We start from the raw sequence: 21911 nt of genomic DNA, 5'->3' as shown, positions 1-21911 counted from the left end.
GAATTTTTCTAGGGTATCCGTCTCCCCTTAAGTGTATTACTCAAGGCGTTCAGCTCTTTTTCAACCATATCCGTGGAATATATAGTATGTAGTCGACAGCTAAGAGTTTCGGTCAGGTTTCTTCTGAACCACAGAGGTACAAAGCAAGCAAATGTGCGTACTGTCCTGTCAAGGTATATTTTATTCTTTAAGTATCTTCTTACTGGTCCATCAGTTCATTCGGTTAAGAGAACGTTTAAAAGATTATTCTAAATCCGCTTTCTTCTTCAGATGTAAATTTAATGGTTAGGTGTACTTCAATGAAGTCAATTCGAATGCCACTAATTATCATAGCAGCATCCAGAAAACAGTTTATAAGTTTTAAAATCCTCTATTACTTCATACAGTGTTTTCAACTGTAATCTTGAAAATCCATTGAAAGGATTACTGTGATCCAGTGTCCTTGATATTTTCATCATTTCAGTGACTTTGTATTCTTCCCATTTCATTTATCTACATGATATATTAAGTTCCAAAAAGGGACAGATTCACAGTTTCCGAATTAGTGTGACAGATCACGTTCGGCTCGCCTTCAAAGATGCCACAAGCATTCAGAGTTTGACAGTACCTTAACCAATAACACACTTTGTTGTTAAGATGTTCCAGCACAGTCAAATCAAGAGTTAAATGAGAAGAGGTCCGGAGATATATTTGATAGGCTACCGATATATCAAGAAGTGATAAATCTAAGCTGGCTAGTGGTCGTAGGAGACGTGGAGCACAGCCTACTTTATCGTGATCTGGTGCGGATGCGTAGCCGAGCGCCTTCAGCTAGTTGAGTCCATTACAAATAATGCGTCTGCATCAACGGTCGAGGGCTTACAGAGCTATTGATTTTGGGATTAATTTGCCTTTATCGTGATACCCTCACCTCTAGATCATGCTTATAAAGTCATATTAATGAAGAACTAATACGAGGCCTCGAAATCTGAACAAATGTGAAATCTTTGTCTTTGGTTTTCAATTTGGTATTAAGCGAGGGAGTTTCGACATTTTCTAGGTCACTTTGATATTTGTTAACAGTTCTAAATGACGAATTGAATGTCCTCTAGTTTAAAGTTATGCAGAATGCTCACTTCATAGTTAGTCGTGCCATATTAAGTTCTACTAAGGACACATTTCGACGTTGCTTTAACTTGTCTACCAAACATTTATTTACTACGCCTTACTTGGTCCATAAAATCAGGATATCACGTCACACTCGCATTGATTTATTCAACAGGAATTTTAGCTCTTCAGGTCCCAAGAGTATTACCGATTCTCCAGTTGAGAAGATCAATGCTAAAGGTAATAAAAAAACTTATAATAACTAGTTGGTCAGTGGTTCCAAAAATTAAAACAAGCTTTTCTTATGATGATTCTGTCAAGTCTGTGAAGTATATCACACCACTTAGAGCATTACGAGAATATATGCTTACAAAACAGTAAGTTTCAAGTCCCACTCGAATTTTGTGTTGTTAATGCTTGAAGTGATTTAGATCAGTTACCACGTTATTACAGCCGAAGTCCGTATGGCAATGAAACTAAAACTCTTGTTTTCCTCCGATCAGATGTAGAGCAAATGTAATTCATCCAAATATCTAATGTTTCACTTCAAGGGCTTACGCAAAGCACGGAGGCCATGATGATTTTGAGTTACGACGGAAACTCATGAAGGATATGGAGCGAAGAACCAAAACAGGTAGGTATATAATTGATTTTCATGATCTCTTAGAAATCTTCAATTTAAGGAAGGCCTTAAAATACCTTCAAAACTCAGCAGAAGCCAAGGCGACTGGGACTTCGGTACGTCACTTGTCACTTCGTTGATATTAATTGGTGTTGCAAGAACCGAGAAAAATACTCAGTATTCTCTATTATTTCTTCCTTTATTTATAAACAAGGTATCTTTACTTGCGGATTCCTTGTTCTCTGCTTTCAGTTCTCAAGCGTAATTCGTGTTTTTTTTAGTTCGGTATAACTAGCCTGGAGCGATTGCCTAGTAGTTAAAGCGTTCGGTTTAAAACACTAAGTACCGGGTTCGAACTCTGCTCCATCTACTTCGACCTGGGCGACCGGTTAGTATCATTACCTCTTGCCCTTAGGCTGTAGCTCTTAACCAGGCATTTGGTGGATGAGTTGGCTTCATCCTTATTTTTGTTAACTTACAAGCACTTGCCATTTGACTTCATAATTCTAATTCGCTAGTAAAGTACATGCCACCAATAGATGACTTTACATGTATTGCTTTGGGCGTTTTAAAAAAACAACAGCTGGAGTACCAAGTCACTTGTGATTCTATCACTTGTTTTTCCCTTCTCTAGCTATATTCATTGTTATCTAAATGTTCTTTTACAAACTGCACAGCTCTACAAAAAGCTGCATATTTGTAGTCCTACTAGTTATCGGCTTTGATGTATGAACATGATAGTTGTGTTAATCGGTATCGTAACCCTTCCAACTTTTGCCAAGGTTTTAGTAAAGGATATTACTTAATATAACTAAACTCTAACTTTTTTGAGTTACTGTGCAAACTCGATCTTCATGTATCATATCTGTTTCGCCGCTTAATCGAATTACCTTATCCCTGTTTCTATGATTACGGCATTATCATGTAATCGTAAATAGTATTTTCAAATATTTAATATTTTTTTCTGCTACAGGTTTTTATGGATAAACGGAAAAGTTTGTTTACGTCGGGCCCTGGTCGTGTTGTTCTTTTCGCAATAGCAATGTGAGTTATTTAGATAATTTCGACTAGCTCATTTGCTTACTGAATTTTGCAAGACTGTCTTAATTGTAGCTCCGGCAGCTGCACTAACCTGTGATTGATTTTAACTGAGTCGTTTTAGAGACCATATGAAGGTTTTCCTATTCTGGAGCACATTTTTTTACCTATTAAATGATTTTTAAGTGTTTGAGGGTATAAAACCTACAGTCATTGGTTCTGGTTTACAATGGTGCCTACTTTCATGCTACTGAGGACCACCAGCTAATAAATCCTGGAGTTAGTGTTTAGTAAAAACGTTCATTGGTTCCTGGATTTTTAAACTTTGATTGCCCAAGGTGATCAACATCTGTTGCACATTCTACTATACTCTGTACTATGACATAGTAGTGTTATTATTATTTGTCATTCGAACACATCAATACTGGTACAAGGGGGTAGCAGATACATATGCGCTACACAAATCTCATTTGGTTTGTGTGAGGGCTGTAATACTGTTCGGGTGCCCAAACCGAAGCAGGTAGTTTTCTTAGGGGACCACACCCGCAGCCTTTTAATCTAAAGGTCTGATCCACAATGCAGTGGAGCATCGTAAGGAGATTCAGTCCCATGGTAGCCGGTGACCAATAACTGGTTCATACGCCATTTGTTCCTTCAGGATTCTGGAGCCTATGTGCACCATTGGTTCGGAAAAAGGGTTTTCCAACTCCCCTAGATGGACTCTCCATGTCCACCAACCCGGTTAAAGCACCGGACATTCGCTTTTCGTCCTCTCAATTCCGTAAACAACACTCCTGCCACGGGAAGGCAGTGAGTAGGACTTCCCTGGCAGGGGCTATATACGCGTGGCCATGTGAGAGCATTTCGAGAGGGAGAGCGGACTCTCCCCACTCTCAGCCGTACCAGGGCATTTGAGGGCACATAGTAGTGTCTGAAATAGAAGTAAAGCGAAAGTTTCTGAGTCATTAACATGGGGTAGAAGACTTATTCATAGAGTTAGTGGCTGCTGTATCAAGTTGTTAATATAGTGTCAACTCAAGTACAGTCCTCAAAACACACGAAGTAAAAGATTGAAAATATTCTGTTGTAACTCAAATGCATCTATTCTTCATTCCTTTGTAATTAGTAGTCATAATATTTTCCCTAAAAATTATTTTACACATTAAGTTACCTTTTTGTAGTTTATTTACTGTCAGATATACAAGCTTCTCCATTATTTTTAATCGCTCAACATAATTGAATATATCCTACTACCGTCTAATGCAGAAATATCGGGTATAGAAGAGTACAGTAAAGCTTACTCTATTAACTGGAAAGATTATCTTGTGAATAATTAAAAATAGGACATTATGAAAAGGAAAAATAGTGGTAAATAACAAAGTAAAAACATAGCTAAGATAGATTTTATTAATATTACTGTTTACTAAGAATGCGATAGCAAAATAACAATAGCTAACGAGTCCCATTGTATACGTGGCCATATCTATGGATTTTTGACCATATGCAACTATTTTTGTACCATTCTAATTAACACTAAGAATACGGCTATATTTATCTTCGTTTAGTGGAATATCTACCCGACGGTATTTTTTATTGTGGTTTTACTTGTGTTATATCCAGACAAAGAATAAATCAATGATAACTTCTAAGAAATATTTTTGGACTATTATTACATATATTCTTATTGTGTGACCATTAAGTAACCAGATTATGCATATGTTCATATTGCTTTTATCGTAAGCTTTCATTTGACCTATTATCTATTACTACACAATTTACTATTTTTAATTCATTCCCAATTTATTAGCCAAAATCTCCCATACTTACAGTCCTTTTTGGCTTGACCTTGTATAATAATGAATTCTTATTTTATGTTATTATGCGGTCTGATTAGCTTACATATAAATCACGTGTGTCTAAAATATACGATTCATGCAGCGGAGGCTGAAATTTGTGTTCTGGACTGAATGGGCTGGGCTAGGCGAGAAGTTACTCTACAGGGGACCAATAAGGACTCAGAGTTGACTCTAGACTGTTCGTGCTGGTTAACAGATCATTGGTTTAGCTCAGGGACAAGGTCATATAGTTCGGTATTCCAATTGGCGATTTTGTCACGTGGTATTTAATGGGCCATAGGACATAACGTGAGGTGGTGAACGAGGTTTCGTATTTCGTATGGATAATTCGAATAGATGTATGTGCTTTATCTCTTTCACGTAGTATCTTCCTCAGCATAAGTACAAGTGTGTCATTAATATTTTTTTTATTTTCGCTCATAAGATTATGAAAAGATGCCTGTTGATCCAAACATATTGAAAAATATACTATTATTCTCGATTGCTTATGTTATCGGAATTTGATGTTTATTTGGTGAATATTTTGAATTAGTTGATGTTACCTGTTAGTGGGCTGGCTTCCCTCTTGGTTAAAGTTTCCTGAGAGCACTGTGTCCTATTTTGTATTTATTTGTTTCTATTTATATTAATCAATTAGTAGTACTGTATATTCTATATTTTATTTCCAATAGAAATGGTCTCAACGTCGCTGCCAAAGCCTTCGGTTGGTGGTATACTGGTTCTAAAAGCATGTTTTCTGAGTTGATGCATTCGCTTGCGGATACGATGAATCAGGTACTCTTTTCTGTCAGTTCTCATTTTATACATACTATGTATCACTAGACTGCCTATCATAAAATTCCGAAACTTTTACAGTGGCCATCACAAAACGCAAGGGTTATATTTTTTGTATAATCCAGTCGGACTTAGTAGCCAAAGAGAAGTATGTGTACCGGTTTTGGCTACAAAACCTTGTTGCTTGTGGTTCCTAGCATCAAGTCAACATGCATTAAATATTTAAACCCATATCTTTTCTATGTAACATTAGAAATACACTGGTACTGTTTCACGCCTGTAATATTAATTACTATAAATTATCGTGGGGTGTATACATTAGCACAAACAATACGGAAAGAACGAAGCAAACTATTTTTCAATCCCTTTCAATTTAACTAACTGGTATTCTTATTCCTTTTAGTATCGTTATGAGAACATTGCCGTTGTCGTGGTGTTAATAATGTTCTTGTGATAAGCTACTAATAGGGAGAAACATCACAATTCTTTTGAGCTTTTATCTTCAATGAAAAACATTGGCACGCCCGGCGTCTTGCTAATAGAGATGGATTATTTTTAGTCACATACTAAAATTATAGTCTTTTCACTGTTTCAATATAATCTGAGCAATTCCGCTTTTACATGGCTTCACTATTTGCTGGCATTTTCATTAGCATTTAACCACCGGAGCTATAAAGGTACAACTATCATCCATGAATTTCAGTTTCCCATAAGTTTATTCTTCAATATTTTGCACTTATATCATCTACTTACAAGAAATCTCAAGAATATCTTTAAATTTTACAAACAAAACGTGTTTTCGTTCAAGTAATCTAGTCATTTATTAAGGATTATGCACACATATAGAACGGAAATTAAATAATTTATTAAAGCTCTCGTCTGATTTGTTTTCGCACTTCATTGTGTTCTGAGCCTGATGAGATGATTTTAATAGCAGTATTTGACTCTGTTGACCGCGGAATTCTGCGGCAGTGTCTGTCATTGAAAGGCTTACCTCAGAAGTACACAAACTTTGTCAAAAATCTTTACTCAAACACTACTGGTTGAGTCAGGACTTATGGAGAACTGTCATCTGCTTTTACAACCCCAAGTGGTGTCCGTCAAGGCTGTCCACTTTCTCCATTTTTGTTTAACTTCATCATAGACCTACTGATGAAAACAACGTTCTTGTCGACTGAATTTTCGGGTATTAATCTCCTACCAGGAGGTCCACTTATCGACTTAGAATATGCAGATGATATAGTCCTATTTGGTAAAGATGCTATTAAAGTGCAGAGTCTTTTGGTAACACTGATCAACAATGCCAGAATGTTTGGGATGCGTTTTTCCCCTTCTAAATGCAAACTGTTGCTTCAACACTGGCCTGCGTCAACACTTGAACTATGGATAGGGAGTGAAGTAGTCGAACGCGTTGATAACTCCACTTATCTTGGAAGTCTGATCAGCCCAAATGGGTTGGTGTCTGACGAAATTTCTGCATGAACTCGAGAATCTCGTCTGGCTTCTGCCACCTTACGTCACCTATGGTGAAAGCGAGATATCCGTCATTCAATAAAGGGAAGAGTATACTGCGCGGCAGTCCGTTCTGTTTTACTTTACGGCAGCGAAACATGGCCTTTAAGAGTAGAAGGCACTCGTAAGCTATTAGTATTTGACCACAGATGCCTTAGAAATATTGCTCGCATCTGCTGGGATCACCGGGTAAGTAATAGTGAGGTTAGACGCAGGGTATTAGGGAATGATAGTAAATCAGTTGATGAGGTTGTGAATTTTCATCGACTGAGATGGTTGGGCCATGTGTTACGTATGCCTGGACACCGAGTACCACGACGTGCAATGCTAACCGGTGTTGGAGATGGTTGGAAGAAAGTAAGGGGCGGCCAAACCAAAACGTGGCATCAGTGCTTGAAGTCACTAACTTCTAGTCTGAGCCATGTTGGTAGATGCAGACTACTTGGTTGGGGTCGTTGTGACTATCATAACCAATGGTTGGAGACTCTTGGTGACATGGCTCAGCATCGATCACAATGGCGTCGGTGTATACACTCTCTATCTTCCCTTAAACTAAGAGATTAAAATTGCTTCATATCTTTCTTTCTACGAACTAATTCTTTCTTCATGTACTATATCCTTATTGCAATCTTTCTCCTATATATTACCACCTTTGCTGCAGTTGATTTTCTTTAGGGGTTAGCTGAAACTTTTATAATCTTATTTTCTTAGTATTCAGTTTTCACTGGCATCTTCAAACAGAGGACCTAATTTGTACGTAAGTAAATAGCAAAGTACCCAAATTAGTTTTTCAGTGATACGTAACCGACCAGTTTTCAGTTTTAATAACTTAAGATTTTAGTCCCAGAACCTTTCAAACCGTTTCTTCTCGTACATTTCAATTTTTGTTTAACATATCATCCTTATTCTTTCAAGTCTCACAGGCGCCAGCTTCATGAGTCTTATATTCCACTGATTTTCTATGGATTTCTTTTTAAGTTACAGTGACTTAGAATTGTTTCACGTCAATTGTTTTTTATCAAACAGTCTTCGTTTATTGTTATTTGGTACAATAGATAAGTTAATTGAGTGATTCATAATTACTGTTTTCTCCCAACCTTCTAGGTTCTCGTTGCTTATGGTCTATATTCATCACTTCAGAAACCAGATGAAACGCATCCGTAAGCTCTTTTCTTTTATTTATGTTCCTTTAGATGTGTGATTTCATTGGTTACTATGTATTTTCATTACTTGGTCTTATGTAAATTAGCTTTATGCATACTTTAATCATTAGTATTTAAACTGTTCAACAATAGGATCTACTACAATGTAGCTTTTAATCTGAACTTTGTTAGAAGTAATGTTTTTCAGTATTAACTCAAACAGCTTATTAAGTACGTCACTTTTTTACTATTTTTTCGCAGACACAGTTTGATCATGTATTTCTCTTTACTTAGGTGTAGGTACTGTTTCTAGTTCTGACAAATCACAAACTATAAGTCCATCAAGGAAAATCTCAAAAAGGTACATATAATTAATAACAGGATCTAACACAAACGTACGTCAATGTGGATTATCAAGTACTTCCTTGTTCGCCAAAACTACAATGTACTAGGTAAATAACCAGAGAATTTAAGGCGTTCCTAGAAAATACATTTAACATCAGCTTAGCGAATACGACTACAATGAAGTGCAGATAATAATACCAACAATGGTTAAAAAATTGTAGGTAAGAAATAGAAGAAATGGATTCATTCGAGTAATCAGTCAGTCAGCTACAACGTAGGACCAGGCACATTTATGCATCGGTCCAAGTTGCCATACCTTATTAACACAACAAGATGGACACCGGATTCATAAAAGTAGTGGATTCAGAGGTGGTAATATATAAAAGAGAGATTGCAATAAGGATATAGTACATGAAGAAAGAATTAGTTCGTAGAAAGAAAGATATGAAGCAATTTTAATCTCTTAGTTTAAGGGAAGATAGAGAGTGTATACACCGACGCCATTGTGATCGATGCTGAGCCATGTCACCAAGAGTCTCCAACCATTGGTTATGATAGTCACAACGACCCCAACCAAGTAGTCTGCATCTACCAACATGGCTCAGACTAGAAGTTAGTGACTTCAAGCACTGATGCCACGTTTTGGTTTGGCCGCCCCTTACTTTCTTCCAACCATCTCCAACACCGGTTAGCATTGCACGTCGTGGTACTCGGTGTCCAGGCATACGTAACACATGGCCCAACCATCTCAGTCGATGAAAATTCACAACCTCATCAACTGATTTACTATCATTCCCTAATACCCTGCGTCTAACCTCACTATTACTTACCCGGTGATCCCAGCAGATGCGAGCAATATTTCTAAGGCATCTGTGGTCAAATACTAATAGCTTACGAGTGCCTTCTACTCTTAAAGGCCATGTTTCGCTGCCGTAAAGTAAAACAGAACGGACTGCCGCGCAGTATACTCTTCCTTTTATTGAATGACGGATATCTCGCTTTCACCATAGGTGACGTAAGTTGGCAAAAGCCAAGCGAGCTTTTCGAATCCGTGCTGAGACATTCGAGTAATGAAAAGTAAATAACTTTACCAAGTTCAATCCTTAGGAATGAATAAGTAATAAATCTATCTGCTTCATCGCCACCGTCTTTGTATCCATTTGGTTCGTTATCTCCTAGTTCACAGTTAGACCATATATCTGTCATAAGAATAAATATCAACTACCTGGGTTTTTTATTCATTTAAGCAAAGAAAACCATTGCTGTCTTAATTATAATGGGACTATTTCCTTTTGAAGTAATTGGAATCTAGGTGCATTAGTATGAATTTCCGTTAACTTTGGAGAACTATGGCAAAGTATGGAATGCAGAGAGTAGAGCGAAGGCAATGAACATAGTTTATTAGTGTATTAGTTACAATTCAAAATAACAATCGATTCTCATGCACCGAAATTATTTGATCACCTATTATTATTTGTACATTTTAGCTATTTCAAGAAAAAAAACTATTACTGTGTGATAAAAATTAATAAGTTTGCTCATTAAATAATTTCTCAAATATAATAATGGTAGTATTACACGATAAAAAGTATTAACCTACTTTGTTGCAATATAGAAGTACATGTTTTAGTTGTTTATTTCTGTGTGATTAAACGCTGACGAATATTACGAAACAAATCGTGTTAAAATGTCGTTGCTGATTTATTCAGTCTCTAACTTGATGTTCCTCATGAGCTTATTCTAGAGTTACTTTATGTGCGTCGTATTACTTTATTAAGTATAGTGTTAAAACAACACTAGATTTTCAATGGGAAATGTATTTCAATACAAGCTTCACTCGAACAGTCAGTCAGTCAGTAACAACGTAGAACTTCGTACGTACGTACATCAGTTCGAGTTGCCACACCACATTAGCACAGAGATGCAGTGGTCGATTCAAATCCCCTAGTGGTAGAGGTAATAAGAGTAAAAGCAGTAATTGGGAAGATTAGTGTTTGGAGATGTTACTTAAAGAGTATAATACAGTGAAATAAATTTGGGAAGAGAAAAAAGAGACAAGGGGGAATAAGGAGATCAAAATTTGGGAGAACACAAAGAGTGGATGCACCTGCGCCATTGCAAACGATTTTCAGCCATGTCATTCAGGGTCTCTAACCATCGGTTGCTATCATCTCGCGGTCCCCAACCAGGTAGTCTACACCTACCAACATGACTCAGTCCACTTGTCAGTGACTTCATGGACTTGTGCCATGTTTTGGTCTGGTCGCCCCTTGCTTTCTTCCAACCTACTCCTACACCAGAAAACATCGCACGTCGAGGAAGTCGGTCGTTGGGCATACGTAACACGTGTCCCAGCCATCTCAACTGATGAAGTTTCACTACTTCATCAATTGATTTGCCATCCTTACCTAGTACCCGTTTCCTAACAACTGCGTTACTTACTCGGTGGTCCCAGGATATACGAGCAATATTTCGAAGACACCTATGATCAAATACTAGTAACCTGCGAATATCCTCTACTCTTACCGGCCATGTTTCACTGCCATAAAATAGGACGGAACGAACTGCTGCGCAGTAAACCCGAACTCGAACAGTACAATCCAAAATAGTGATTGGTAATGTTTAGTTCGCGATTAAACTAAGTTTTGCAGACTATTTGACTCAAAGTAGAATGTAATTTCTGTTTAACTTCTTAGTTGTAAACAGTTATCTTGTTATTTAAAAAAAGAATAATGAGATTCAATTTTTTAGATTGTCATTTAAAGTTGAATCTAGTGTATTTTGTGCCTAAGGAATTGAAATCGACCATGATTTAATCTGTTGATATCTTTATTACTAACTACAAAATGCCACTGTTACTTGGTTGTTTTTGTCTAATTTACCATATCATGATCGTGGCTGTACATCATTAAGAAATCCTTTATTAGGACAAAACAGCTATTTAGTGCTGTCTGTTTTTCGATGGCTGTCTAGATAATGCCACTCTGTAATGTAAACCACAAATTGGTAAATCTCCGCAAATTTTCTCTTTTGGTAATAATTTTATTCTCACTAGTTAATGGTTGTGAAAAGTATTTCCGGTGCTCTGGTAGGAGGCCGTGCTCAGCGGAATTCAGTCCAGACCTTGGTTCGGTCCTTATTGGGGTCGGGGATGTGCACTTCTGAGGAGTCTCGTGCTATAAAGAAACAGCTATTCTTTGGAATCTGATTATCAGTTGTCTAGCCAATGTTACTTCGTGGTTCAAACTAACAATAGCAATTTTCTTATTCACGATCAAGAACAGTCCGTTTTGAGATATTGTATAAGTGATTTTTCAGTTTCATTGAAAAGCCACTTTTCTTGCTTGGTTTGATTTTCCTTTTGAATATCATTAATCTCAACAAAGTATTTTACAATAATACTTGATTATTAGGTACGGTTATATTCCAATGCGTAATGTATCATCGTTGATAAGTGGTGTTGCCATTTTCTTCCTGGGAGCTGGTCTTACATTTTATCATAGTGTCCAGGGCATTTTAGCACCTCACGAATTTGAATCTGTTAATCTGGTAATTAGTTTTGTTAATGTTTTATTCTTGCAATAAATGAATAATTAATAAGTAATTGACAGCATTTAAGGCCAATGATTTTAGTTTCACGTATGCTTCAGCTACATAAATGATCTGATGCGAAAATTTGTCTGTCTTTCAAACGGTGCTTATTATTATGTATTAATATTTCATGATTAAAATATAATAGTGAATAATAAGATTCTTGTGAATATTACTTAACAGTAAAATATGGTAAAAGTAGAGACATCTTCAAGAGTAAGATTTAGCAAAATTTTTTTGTAAATATAAATTCAAGAAAACCAAAGGTTATGTAATATAAAGGGGACTAGACATAGAGCTGTCGATATACCTAATAACTTGCTGTAAATTACATCGAAACAGAATCTGAGGCTCACTGCCTCAAATCCATCGCATATTGTAAGGCAAGGATATTACTGACCTACCTGATGTTATACAAAAAGATGCTTTTAAATGCGGCTACAAATGAGACCTCAAGTAACGCTACCGTTGTAGCCATAAATTCAACTGGGATATTATAAAGTCAAATATATTTAAGTTTGGTCGAGCATGTTCTAGAAATTGAACATTTAAAGCGCAGTTATGAATGCCGAAATTAATCTTTAACTGATTTTTGTAGCATCCGAATCGAGCATCACATGTAATATTTGATTGTGAGTTGCACGCAAACTCTCCATTTGTAATACTTATGCAAATCTTCAAAAGCTATTGAACGTGAATTTTTGTACTGCCAAGCAATTAGATCAGTTTCTCATGTTTTGTATACTTGAAGAAAGAGCAGAAAATATGTCTTCATAGTCATTTTATACTAGCACTGAAAAATACTAAATCTACCTGATATGTTGTCCGTATACGGTTCGTAAGCCGACAAGTGTATAAATGCACTCACACATTTTTGTATTGTAAAGGAACATGACTCAAAGAGAATAAATTTACAGAGAACCATATGTTCACAGCTGAGTTGGGAAATATCAAATCAATTGCAGTATTTACGAGTTAACTCATGTTTTTACAGATGAGATTACTTTAAAAATTATCAGTTACTTATCCTTGCATTAGTTTATGTCTATCTCGTATTTTCCTTATCTAGGCTTTGATGGTCATGCTAGGTTCGCTTTTATCCGAAGGAAGTAAGTTGTTTTTAGGCAACCATTTATGATCATATATGATATGACTAGGTTTTCACAAAATTATCATTAATTCTATTAATCCTAATAATGAGTTGTTTTATTCATAAAAGCAGTAAAACATAGATTATGTTAGGGATGTAGTTGTGCAAAATATAATTCCTTTATTCTACACTACCGTCACATTTTCTTCATTGTAATTTACGGTTGGATTCCTCTGAGACATTTGAATTCGATGGAAACAGTTATATGTTTAAGCCTATTTAATTTTAGATTTATAAAGTTCCAATAACTTAATCAAGCGTGGTATGTTGAAAGGCATTCATTTTTCAAACTACTGAAACTCATACAACTACTTCTCAGTTCATATTGATATTAGTCTCTAAATCGAAGTAGCATATCTAATCCTCTTCCAGAGCATTCTAATCCAATGAAAATGAAAATAATCTTGTGTTCACGACAAAGAACTAATCACTTTGAATACTAGTTTTTGACATTTTATCAGTATGAGTTGAGAGAAGGGTGTTAAGTATTTATAATATGTCCAACTGTTTGTACGAAAACTGTTCAATTAAGGTTCGAAACTGATAGAAGGTAATGTACGCATTGATGAAATTAACTGGAGAAACGTTATTTGATATCATTCCCAAAAAATACTACAGTGGTACATACGATGTGCTTTGTTACTATGTTTTTTGGTAGTGGATTATCATTATGACATTTCTAGGGATCACAATATATTTCAAATCTGAAAATTTCTATCCATATCATTTTTAGCAGGTCTTTTTCTCACCTTTTCTCTACCGTTTTAATTTATTTCAAAATTATCTCAACCTTTCTTAAGGCACCTTGGCGTTGGCTTATCGCGAAGCTAAAAGAAGTTCAAAACGTCAAAACTTCTATTCCGTTAGACATTGGTTGTTTTCCGGAGTTGATCCAAGTACTAGTATGGTTTTATTAGAAGATTTGGCTGCTGTCATTGGTGTTGTTGTGGCAGGGTCTGCTATGGCTGTAACTGCTTTCACTGGACATGTTTTACCTGATGCGATTGGAGGGATTTGTGTTAGTGCAATTCTCGCTACAGTGGCTGGTCTGATCATACATACGAATACTGAAATGTTAATAGGAAGGTAGGTTGTATTATGTTAGTTGATAATAAAGAAAGACTTCACTGCTTGACGTATATTTCTTTCAATTATTGTTTATTGACCGTTTATCCAATCTACATATGAATTTATGTAACTATTTATAAAACTAAATGGTCTAAAATGCGCTGAGTTATTTACGTCGTCTCATCTTTCTGACAAATTTTGTCTCATCATTGGACCTAAATTTCATCATATAAGGGTAGGGTAACTGCTTCAAATATTTTCTTTATCAATAGTTTTACTGTAAAAGTAACTACGATCAGTGGTTTGCCTTACATTTCTGTTATCTTAATCCTAGTCATTGTTCATTTGGTTTTTTAGAAGTGTCTATATTTGATGTTATCTTAGTTACTGACCGCCCTCTGCTAATGGCTTACCTGCTTCGGTTTGGGAACCCGGGTAGTATCACAGCCCACACATAAATCGAGTGACTTGTTTGGCGCATATGTATTCGGTAGCCCTTTGCACCAATACTTATGTGTCCAAATAAAATAATATAAATAAAAATAGTTACCGATCACATACCAGTTTAATATCCCTCTGGAGCACTCAGATAGTGAAGTTTATTTAAACTAATTATTGGCCATTTAGAGTTCTATTCATAGGTTATTACGTTATAGACTAATCTTGGATTTCTTGGTAACGAATTAGAGTAAATATGGCCGTATTACATACCAAACTATCGTAATAAGCTTTAAAAATGTTTGGCACATTAGTCTGTTAAGTCCTTGTGTCTTTTGGCTGTTAATGCGGATCTACAATTCCGTCAATTTAATATTTACTTCCTTTTCTCTCCTCACGTTTGCATGCGTTTCTTGGCTGTTCCGAGAGTTTAAAATACGCTATGACTAGATGGGAGAGTTAATGGTTTCATTATTTCCGACGTTTTGTTTGTTTTATGTCTTATTTGTCTAATATAGGTAATAGTTTCAGTTCTTAACTGTCCTTTGAATTGAGACTAAATTTCCTTTACATATGATTCTTTATATTCGTTAACTATGAATAGAGCTATTCCGGTTGAAAATCAAGAGGCAATTATGCGTGTGATGGATAACATAAAAATTATTCGCGGGACATACGACATAAAAACAACTATGATTGGTGGTGAAGAAATACGATTCAAAGCAGAAGTTGATATTGATGGTCGAGAACTTACTAAACGTTACCTAGAAACTTTATCATTAGACGATCTTCTTCAGGTAAGCATATTTATCAATAGTCAACTAAATATTACTTTTGAAAGAGTTTGTACTTCCATTGGTTTTCGAATGTTTTAAGCTTTTCTTATTTTCGATACATTTTATTAATCTAAACCTGAAAGTTCCATATTCAGCCTATATTAAACATATCAATACACTGATATTGTTTTAAATAGTGATCAGTAGATTTTGTGTTCAAATTTTCGTCACTTTTTACATCATTGTTTGTCGAATGATTAATTAATAGAAAAGTTGTCTTAACTCTTTATTGAGCGTTTTACAGGAAGCATGTTTTCTTTGCAGAAACATATACTGCTTTCTTTTCCATGTATTACTTATGCATTGTTAACAATTTCTTACACTGAGTGGGTAAATAAAAGCATTGATTTGGTAATCCAACTTCACAAAATTATACTATTGAAGTATTCCGAAGAATAAACAGGTTTCAAAAGTGAGTATACAATATAACCATAAGTAGGTTTAATCAAAGCGATGGTAAAATTGCCTTGTATATATATAATCAAACAAACCGCGTGATATCTGATAAGACGGAAAGGTTAATATCAGTAAGCAGCCATATAGTGATTTAGACTGCGAACAGTAACTCTTTTTTAAAATAATGGTAATGCTATCTCGTGAATGAAATTTGTATGAGTTGAATGGATTCATTGTTATTTATCGCTAAACGACTGTCTTTTCAAGCACTTTATCATCAGTTCAAAGTGTAAGACGTAAATCAAAAACATCAAATTATTTTCTGTTAGTTATCAATTTTAAAAAATAGACTAAAGCAGCTCAAGTATAATATTCATTTTTGTTTCACTGTTCTCTTACGCGTTTACTTAAATTACTTATCTTATGTCTTAGAGGTAATATAAGTTTTTTCGTACATTGTTTTACGTCATCTTTCTTCCCACTTTTTAAGTCCGAGGCTTATTTATGTGTTTTGTTTCTTTTGTCATGATATTTGTCCCTATTGTTACAATGGGCCTTAGATTAAGATATCTCCAAGTTGTTTCAGCTTGGTTTCCTTCTTGTTAGAGGAAGCGAATTTGTTCATTACCTTGAAACAGCAGTCATCATATTCCAGAAGATTTATTTTACTTATCTAAAACACAGATTTCATTTTTGTTATGTCGACGTTCAAAATTATGTCAGCCTGAATTTCAAAAGATCTGATTGAAGCGACTCAGTTTTACTTTTGCTTTATAAATTTATAGGAGGTGAAAAATGTCAAAACTGAACAGCAACTGGCTCATTTTATGTTGAAACATGGTGATAATTTAGTGAACACACTAGGCGCAGAAATTAATAAAATTGAAGAGAAAATTAAGGTAATACACCTTTCTATTCAGTTTTCTATAATTTGAAGCAACCTTCGTCAGTGACTGACGTCAGATAGTGAACCGTTAAAAACCATAATGGGCTATTTCTGTTAGGTTTGTTACTTACCACAAAGAACCCCATCCAGTATCTAGACTTGGATCGTCGTTATAAAGTATGTAAGTGTGAAACAGTTACCAACTTTAAAGCTCGGTGGTCTTTACTTCGTATTACAAATTGTATGAGGTCACAGTGAAAATTATAGGGAGATACGCCAACGAAGTTAACACACTCAAGAGCAGACATAAAAAAGCTTGGTTCATAAATAATTAGCAGCTAGTTTTGAAGTGATTCATTTGGATCTTGGGTACAGTTGCTAGTGACAACATATCAAGATATTAAACTGACAGGTCATGAATTGCATCAAAAATATGATTTTATAACGTAATGAAATTAATATCATTAATTAGTTAACTGACTAGATATAGTAAATCTGATAGATATAAGTGTTCTTTAGATCTCTAAATTGTCACAACCATTTTTTAATCAAAGTTTGTGAATTCAAATCATCTCTGCGCGTAAATAGACCAGTATCGATCTGTACCCATCTCTTACGATCATATATGTCCTGGCACCTATTTGTACTTCTTGTTTGATTGTGTTGTTAAATCACTAAAGTTAATTACTCTACTTCTTTTTGGTTATTTCTGATTTTATGCAATAAAATATCTCTAGATACTTGATTGTAGGACATCAATTATTTGGCTGAATAGTTAATATCATACCTTAAGTATTCGTTCGTTTAAGGAAGATTTTCCACAACAGAACCGTGGCCGTCCCATAAAACATTGGGAATTCGGTTGTATCTAAAATAATTTGCTGATAGACTTTTTCTTTATGGTGACTTCATTAAGCTATAGGATTTAAGTTGCGATGTCTATGACTGGCACAAAAGTTAGTCCTTCCAGCTGACATGTGAAAATTAAAGATCGGTATATGTTTACGTTCAACAAGTTAAATAGTATGCGTCTGACTTCAAATATCATGACTGATTTCGAATACTTGGTTTTGTTAGCATTTCCGGGAGTGTACCCAAATGCAGTACAATAAAGTTGTTCATAATTGTATTTTTGTGTTTATCCCAACCTATCAAGAGGAGTAAATTACAGCAGTAAGAAAGTCTTCAATTACGTTATAAGGCATATAACTTTCGCTCTCCGGATCCATCAGTTGGAAGGATTAGATTTTGTACCGGTCACATATATCGTGGCCAAATGTTGGGGGCAAACCAAGTCATCTTTCTACATAGAGAATGAAAGGAAGATCAAAACAGTGACTCGTTATTTAAAAGATACCTAGAATGGTAGACTCGAAAGGCGCGTGCGCTGCTGCGACTCAATAGTTGCAGATATTTTAAAATAACTGGTAACTTAAGAGAGCTTAATCAGTCTCACAAAGTGGGCAGTTATTAACGCATTTCTAAGTAAAATCATTTCCTAATAAGATTGTCACCATCAACTTGTTTCTTACTTGAGTCGCGTTTAGAAAGTCAATCGAATTTGGCTAATATATGGAAAGTAGTCACTTAAGCCGATCAGTTACTCTTTCAAGTCCAATTATTTTGCGTTAGGTTGTGTTTCACTGGTCAAATTTATTTGTTCTACGGATTCATTTACTTGCTTCCCTTTTGCAAAAATTCGATAGAAATTACTATGAATTATTTCTAAGAATGCAATAATATCAATAGTATATTTACGTTGCTTATTTTACCAAATTATGCGTCAACTAATCTACAGATTGTATTCCATTTTTTAGAAGGAATTCCCCAATGTAACTCATATCGACATTGAGATTAACTAAATACTGGATTTCCGATTTATTGTCACTATTCATTTCGCGGACTTCCCTTGCTGCATATTCCTGGCTTTTCTGTGATTTGAGATCCATATCGCACTGTGTATAGTAATATAAAATATATGTACACAAAAACAAATTTAGTAAACATTTTTGCTACGTATTAAAATTCTTTTCCGGAAAATATGTTTAGTATGCATGCACTTTGTATTGCCTCGAAGTTATCAGCACAAAAAACGTTCATGAATTTCAATTTATACTCTAGAGTGGTAGGATGGTCGTTCGTTGCTTTAGCCTTCCCATCGTCTCCCGTCAAAGTCCTAGAGCCGGTAACGAAGTTTGTTCAACTAACCCCAGTCCTAAACCTAACTAATGCTGGGGTCGAACTTGTGAAAGTTGTTGTAGTTAGATGGGCACTGAAGACATCCTGTAAATATACATGATTCTTAGTTGTTTTGGAATACATCCACTAATAACCATGACGTCTGGTTATCGACTACATCCTGATACACTCAGTCATTACCTAGTGATGGTTCTCCTTCTTTGCATTAGTTACCCACCACTACCTGGATATCTTGATTCAGTACAGTTAGTTTCTGCTGCTCATTATTTTAGGGGATAACCTAAATTTTATCTGCGGCTTCTGCTGACGTCAATCTAAATAATGATGATACCTAGACTTGGGAGATTGCTAGGTTCAAACAGTAACCAGCATGGGTGAAATTTGTGTTCACTGAACTCGAGTTTCAAAAACTTGAAATTGAGTCAACCTGAGCAACAATCAGTCTGGCGTCGGTATAAGGACTTCGCAGACATTCAGGGCTTGGTAACGATTTTATCCGCTATATTATAATCTCAGACCTTCAGGCGTAAAATAGTCCAAATTTATATTTGAAGGATAGCAGTATTTTTTTGTTATCATCAACTTTATTCAATATTGTATTTTTGGTACAATATAGAATTCTCGGCGCAAAGTATTTCTTCTTGGTCGGTCCTGGCGATAAATATTGAGTGATCGCCAGTTATATGTTAGCAGTTCAGTAAATGGACATCTGAATAATGTGCATTCTTTTCGCTGTATATTGCCAGCGACCACATTGTTTCTTATTGAGTTTTTTGTAACTTTTACAACGAAAGGTTGTACACTTTTCAGAAACGTAGCAGAATAGGTTATGCGATTAATAAACATGATGATATATTAAAGCAAACAAAAATAGATAACTTGTTGAAATATGTAGATGGCAGGAACAGATGTCCGAGCAGGCCGCTCATTATGTCAGGAAGTGTGTAACATAAGCTGGTTAGTTGTCGTAAGCCATGCTCAGCGTATCTTATGGGTATGTGGTTCGGATGCAAAAGCCCCCAGCTCGAGCACGTCTTGTAAAACTAATGAGGTCAGATTTAGTGACGAAGATTCACTGAACGAATTATTTTGTAAGTAATTTACCACTATGGGCATAACCGTCGAGTTGTTAGACAGTTATCTCGTAACAGTATTTCAGAGCAAGTCACATCATTTTTCAAGCGAAAATAATATCGAATCGATGTTTAGTAGTATGATGTTTACAATAGATAGCGACAACCGATAATGTCAATGAAACGCAAAAAAGGTGCATCAAAGTTATAAACAAGTGGGTTCGTATCCATTGTTGAGAAACATTATAAATTCAATCTGTAGTTAAAGGTGTGGATAGGATTTGTAGCTGGCGTGAACAGTGTTGACTCAGCTTTGTGTTTTGAGCTAGACAGTTTTGTCGTGGAGCTTTAATTGTTATTCTGAACGTCATTATAGGCACAAACTTCAGATTGAAGTGTAGTGTTCGAAATTCCCTATATATGAAACAATTTGTCCTACCAACCTCGATCTTGATTGGCTATTGTTGACTCTTAACCCATCATCATCTGTCTCGTTATTTTGACTGCATCTCGTATCGATTTGATTCTTGGTTCTTTATTTGTCTATATTATTTCTGATTGGTTGATAGTTCAGATCGATCATGATGTGTATGTTGATTACTGATTGACGCGAGTGCCGAGCGTACAAAAATTCTCTGGTGTTTTTAGAGTTGCCTCTATCCAAGATCTCAACATCTTCCCGGTTGAATGTGTGTCTACAACTGTCCACATGCATTGATATTGACGAGGATACATCACAGGGTTTGACTGTTATTTGGTGTTCGTGCAGGTGAAGGTGACGTGGGCGTCCATATTTCTCGGTGTAGTACTTTTCGTAGCTGTAACAACTGATTTTGTAGATGATGTTCTGTGCTGTTTGGATGAACTAATGATACCTCTGTACCTGTTGAATGCTTGATTTCGAATTGTAAATACAGTACATTTGTTTGTGGTTATCTAGTAATTCTTGATCCGATTACGTTATTTCTGGGATTCTTCGTTTTCACTATTATTTAAACACTTCTAAATATCAAATGTTCGGTTACTTATCTTCTGTCATCCATCCTTTGGTTTGCATAGGCTTAATTTAAGTGGTTTTGCCCGTTACTTTGCTACCCCTATTCGAAAGTGCCTCAGTAATCTCATTGTAATCTCTTTCTTTTGTATATGGTAGAATGTTCCATTTGTTGGTTTCTGTACTTGATTTCGTTCCCTCGGGTGGGATTGGTTGGCATTTTTTCATGAAATTGGTTTGATAGCCATTCTTTTGAAAGTTAATCTTTAGAAATTTTTCTATTTTTTCGCGCTGCGGTTTGTTGTAATATTTCCTTGCCCTCTTGTAAAATGTTTGTACTCAGTTGATTTTGTGAACTCATGGATTGTTCCCACTGTAATTGGGAATATAATCTATCTGAGTCGGCTTCCAATATACTTGATTCTTGTGTTGGTTTTTTATTTGCGTTTATTTTTTTCGTGTGTTTTCTTGTGTTGGTTCTGGTGGTCAATACACCAAAGTATGTTATTTCGTTGTTCGACCTTTATTCCATTGTGAAATTGTTTTATCAAAGACGTTGTTGATAAGCTTGCAGGTATTGTTCAACTTGTTTTTTTGACGCTTGCAAATGTCTCGCTCAAATAATGAATCCAAAATTTTGCCTTCATCACAGGTAAAATCGAGTCTTCTGAAGTCCTGCTATTGGTGATCCCATCGGTGTTCCTATCGTTTGTTCTCAGAATTCGTAATTGAACTGAAAATATGTTGTCAGGCATAAACCTACGAGTTCTAATTAACTTCGACTTTGAAGCTTCGTTTACTTCGCGAGATTTGTGTCTTTGGCAAGAAGCAGTTTCCTGTGCTAAGCTTGGTTCAGTTGGGGTAAATAAGGCTGTTACATCGAAGTATATCGTCAGTCCGTCGCT

General features: G+C 35.6%; 1 protein-coding gene across 5 annotated transcripts; it reads left to right on the top strand.

Annotated features, from left to right (window-relative positions):
• Positions 1-1014: 1014 nt before the first annotated feature.
• MS3_00004166 (uncharacterized protein) lies at positions 1015-19697 on the top strand. Of its 5 annotated transcripts, XM_051212059.1 has the most exons (14): positions 1015-1326; positions 1361-1463; positions 1510-1602; positions 1638-1720; positions 1754-1824; positions 2682-2752; positions 5274-5376; positions 7993-8048; positions 11789-11924; positions 13036-13075; positions 13917-14202; positions 15227-15419; positions 16640-16753; positions 18558-19697. In XM_051212059.1, exons 1-14 carry the CDS (start codon positions 1101-1103, stop codon positions 18600-18602), a joined length of 1620 nt encoding a protein of 539 aa, XP_051072198.1. In that variant the 5' UTR covers positions 1015-1100; the 3' UTR covers positions 18603-19697. The 5 variants fall into 5 exon arrangements, with proteins under 5 accessions (XP_051072198.1, XP_051072199.1, XP_051072201.1 ...); XM_051212060.1 differs by having other exon boundaries at positions 11431-13075; positions 16792-19697; XM_051212062.1 differs by having other exon boundaries at positions 1638-1824; positions 18558-18759.
• The last annotated feature ends 2214 nt before the right edge of the window (positions 19698-21911 follow it).

The sequence above is a fragment of the Schistosoma haematobium genome, chromosome ZW (genome assembly GCF_000699445.3).
Source record: "Schistosoma haematobium chromosome ZW, whole genome shotgun sequence".
Lineage (NCBI taxonomy): Eukaryota > Metazoa > Platyhelminthes > Trematoda > Strigeidida > Schistosomatidae > Schistosoma > Schistosoma haematobium.
The sequence above is the reverse complement of the archived record's forward strand: the minus strand, read 5'-3'. Positions and strand labels throughout refer to the sequence as shown.